This window comes from Cibotium barometz, chromosome 34 (genome assembly GCF_041138505.1).
Source record: "Cibotium barometz isolate CiBa-2024 chromosome 34, ASM4113850v1, whole genome shotgun sequence".
NCBI lineage: Eukaryota > Viridiplantae > Streptophyta > Polypodiopsida > Cyatheales > Cibotiaceae > Cibotium > Cibotium barometz.
Window position 1 is genome coordinate 40899378 of NC_141079.1, and position 4398 is coordinate 40903775.

At 45.5% G+C, this 4398-nt stretch overlaps 1 protein-coding gene across 1 annotated transcript; it reads right to left on the minus strand.

The window, feature by feature from the left end:
• Positions 1-221: 221 nt before the first annotated feature.
• LOC147619025 (uncharacterized) lies at positions 222-1570 on the minus strand. The gene is made up of 2 exons (XM_086774523.1): positions 1266-1570; positions 222-1142 (listed from the first exon to the last, which is right to left on the minus strand). Exons 1-2 carry the CDS (start codon positions 1542-1544, stop codon positions 288-290), a joined length of 1134 nt encoding a protein of 377 aa, XP_086630649.1. The 5' UTR covers positions 1545-1570; the 3' UTR covers positions 222-287.
• Positions 1571-4398: the final 2828 nt, after the last annotated feature.

Below are 4398 nucleotides of genomic sequence, written 5' to 3' on the forward strand. Positions count from 1 at the left end.
GTTTAGATACAAATGCACCAAGTTATCCATTATAGTGTGTCTTGATTGTGCTCGATTTGCATCGCTACACATGATAGTGAGAGACATGTTTGCATCATGTAAGAGACATAGAAAAGAAGGCATGCCACATTTTTTAAGTCTTTAAGAGGAAGCTGCCACAGACACTCTAACGTAGAGGATGCATGATTCAAGCACATAGCACTGAGTCTCATGACTCACTTACAGCCTTCAACTGCATGATGATGCTACAGTCATACATAACACATGCCTCATACATGAACTTGAACTCATTGAACTACACGAGAGACTATTACACTCTCAAGAGTACCATCAATGCAGTAGGGCGTGGTTTCTTGCTCCAAAACGTCCACTATGTTAAGGGGAATGGACTTGGGTGAGTAGCATTGTTCAATGCATTGCACACAGCTTGGATTAGAGGACCAGGAAGATGAGCTCACATTAGAGTGTTCCTCAAGTAAGGCGTACTGCCCACCTGCACCCATCAGGAGCTGGTAAGGATCAACGTTGTAGTACTCACCCGGATTGCACCTGGGTGTAATAGAGGCGCCATAGTTAGACAAGATGGCCTCGTGGAGGTCTTTATCAGTGCTGCTTCTAGTGTCATGCACTGGGCTAAAGCTGCTGCTGGATGGTGAATTGCTGGCCTGTAGGCTACTAGCCAGTTGAACTGAAGGGAGCTTAGCAGCTTGATGGTAAAAACCAGCAGAGGCTGCAGTGTTTTGATTGTTGTGGCCATATAGAAAGCCAGCTATTAGATCAGGGCTCCCTTCGACGGCCAAGGGAGTGCTGTTCGTAAATGCAGTAGCCGCCTTCTCTTGCTGGTACCCATCCACCAGGGAGCAGCAAGATCTCCCTTGAGTTTGAAGAAGACAGTAGCTGCCCCAGGAATTATCGGCACTGCCACTAATAATTGCAGGTGCAGAAGCACCCGAGCATGCGGCTGTGGCGAAGCACTGGTAATTACTTGTGAAGTAATCCCTTCCAGGAAAGAACTGGAGGGGAGCGGCGTGGAGCTGCTTTTTGGGATGTGGCGCTCCTGCAGCCAGCGCTCGACGCTTCATGAGCCGCTTGCGCCGCATGTTCCAGTAGTTTTTTACTGCGTTGTCGGTTCTACCAGGGAGCTGCGTTGTCGACACCACCATAACCATACATTAGCGAGAATAATCTTAGTATTATGCATAACATTACCTGCATGATTCTTGATCGATTCCGGAGCATATTCTTGATTCTTGGGCGCTACGTACCAGGGCGGCGATCTTGGACCACTGGTTGCCGTACTGGTCGTGGGCTCTGGTGGTGACGCGCTCCTCCTCAGGGGTAAAGGGCCCCTTGCGGAGACCCTTCTGCAGCTGATTGAAGTAGCGCAGGCGGCAGCTCTTGCCGCAGCGCTGCAGGTCAGGGTAGTGCAAGCGCGCAGTATTCCAATTGCCCACACCATGCTCCCTCACAAAGGCTAACAGCAATTCATCCTCCGGGGGCGTCCAGGAGCCTTTCTTGAAAGCACGGACCTCGTCTTGCTCCATGATTCTCTGAGCTCTCCCTCTCTTCTCTCTCTCTCTCTCTCTCACACACACACAACGCGCACGCACTCGCACTCAGTACGTAACACAACTGCCCACGTCTCTCACTTTATGTACATTGCCCATCTATGATCGTCTACCAGGGGCGAGTCTACATTGGCCCTTCGCACGAGAAGGATCCCAAGGGCCCACGTACATGCTTCTACCTTCAAGGCTGCATGCCCTACGGTCCTGACAAAAGGAGTGGAGTGGACGGTGACTGGCCCAGCCCGTTTCGTTTATTCATCATCATCGCTTCAAAATGCCAATTTAAAATCGAATATCTGTCAAGTCATCAAAGAGGGGCAAGTGTTCAGACTACTGGGTATTTCCATGGGATTCGGAGTGACCACGAAACAGAGATGGCAGTAGGTAATGGAAAAAGTGAAGGCAAAGTTTGATAGATGAAAGGATACCAGCAGGCAAGGCAAAGTTTGATAGATGGAAAGGATACCAACAAAATTTAGCAGGTAGATGTGTGGTGCTTAAACATCTGCTCATTCCCACAACCAGATACTTCCTCTCATGTTGGACACCTTCTAAGAGTAATATAAAAGAACTTCAAACATTATGCCGAAATTTTCTATGGGCGGGGGATGTTGATGTTTACAAAATTCCTAAGGTTGCTTGGACATACAACACACAGCCCAAATAGAAGGGAGGACTGGGGATTCCGAATGTGGAGGATTTATCCAATAGAATGGCCGCCAAATGGATCATAAGAAGCTTATACCAACCTGAGTCGGAGTGGTTGGTACTAATACATAGAAATCAGAGTGGGCATAGATTGTTGGTGAGACCTAAATGGAAAAACCTCTCGTTCTTCCATTGTTCTTCAGCTGAATTCAAATCAAACCTACCGGCTCTGATCTGGTCAAAAGTATGTGGATTGCATGGAACAGAGTCAGAAAAACAATATGCCTGTCAAAGATTAATAGGAAAGCTGTAGGTATTTTTCATATGGACTCCATTTGGTTCTCTCTTTACCTAGACGACTGTGTGGATGCACATAATCTGAAGAGAGCTCATAAATTATCAAAGAAAGGTTTACAATGCTGAGGAGATAAATGGGACTTCACTACACAAAAATTGGATCGTGCCTGATCAATTAATACAGATGTTTAGACTCAATAGAGATGATATGCTCTTCCTTCAGTCCAGAGTATCCGAGTGGGACATAGACAAGGCCACACTCATCCAATGCAGAAGTGCCTTTACATTGGATGCTTTTTACTGGTCTCAGTCAATACTCTTCTGCCCATTCCCCCCTTTCCGGTCAACGGAATGCCGGTGCATGTTAGACTTAATGCCAAATGGAACATTCTGTGGGATAGAAAACAATGGGAATTCCGATTCTCAAAAATTTGGTCATCAATAATTCCCCCAAATAAGTCTATATTGCTATGGCTCATTATGCATAAAGGACTCTGGACCAATTCTAGAGTTAAAAAAATCAGAATTGGAGATGGTTTGTGCCCCCATTGCACAGAAGAAGAAGAGACCATACCCCACCTTTTTATTTCCTGCTGCAAATTTAGTCACCCTTGCACACTCATGCCTGTGAGACACCTCGTTTGGTGACCCTCGCACAAGTACGACGCCTCATTCGGTATCCTCGTACTCATCACCTATACTCAATAAGTCAACATGTTAGGTAAGGCAATCAAACACCAATATCAACAACACTAGCATGCGTACACATGGCATCACCCAATCACATCATACATAGCATAGACCTGCAAAGCATATGCCAAACGCACTTATAATGTTGTATTTAATATGACATCACTCACAATACTAATTACAAGCATGGCACAATGGCCGGATGGGCGTCCCTAATAGACCATAGAGGGCCAATAATGTAACATCCCTCTTGCTCAGGTTAGCAAATTGACCTCAGTTGCGTGTTTTTGATAGGAGTGGATTAAGTCAGGACATGTGCAGAAAAACCGCTCGGGCATCCAACGAGCATCTTCTCTCGGATGGTTCTTGAAGGTCAAAAGATATCTGTTATAAACATTGCCAGTTCTTGTAGTAGTCTGCTCATGGTCAATAATTGCATCAGGTACTAATTGCTCTTCGTCGTCATCAACTAGCTCTCGAGGTTCTTCATAAACAGGATGAGTAGGGATTGGTCCTTTTTAAAGGGTCTCAATAGACTAATATGAAAGGAGTTATGAATCCTCCAATGGGATGGAAGATCTAGTCTATAAGCCAGGTCATTGATTTTGTCTACTATGTTGAAAGGACTGTGGAATCTAGGCAACAGGATTCTTTTCTAACTCTTAAGCCTCCTCTTTTCTATCCTCAAAAGTACATGGTCTCCTTTTTCAAAAGTCATGGGTTTCCTTTTCTTATTGGCCTACTTTACATACTTTTCCCGAGCCTTCTTAATAGCCTCTTTAACTTGGTCATGAATAGAGCTAAAGTCTCTGGTAAATTCATCAGCAGCTTCTATAGTGCAGGCAAGACGAGTCATCGAAGTGGGAAGGGTCTTTCCATACACTATCTAAAAAACGGTGCCTTCTTAGTGGCAAAGTGAGGAGTGTTATTGTAGGCAAATTGGAGAATATATAAATATTTATCCCATTGCCTGGGCTGCGATGAAACATAGGTTCTAAGAAGGTTAGGATAGTACTATTGGTCACTTCCATCTGGCTAGAAAGAGGAGCTATGAGCCCTAGATGTTTGGAGTCTCCCATAGCCTTCATCACCATCCTCCACTACTAGCGCGACGAGAGAGAGAGAGAGAGAGAGAGAGAGAGAGAGAGAGAGAGAGAGAGAGAGAGAGAGAGAAGCATGTTCAGCCCTATGCCTC

What these genes read in the sequence shown, in the direction of transcription:
- LOC147619025 (XM_086774523.1), bottom strand. Translation starts at nt 1,544, where the DNA reads ATGGAGCAAGACGAGGTCCGTGCTTTCAAGAAAGGCTCCTGGACGCCC. An exon ending in GGTCCAAGATCGCCGCCCTG is followed by an intron (nt 1,143 to 1,265) that starts GTACGTAGCGCC and finishes TCGACAACGCAG; the next exon opens with CTCCCTGGTAGAACCGACAA.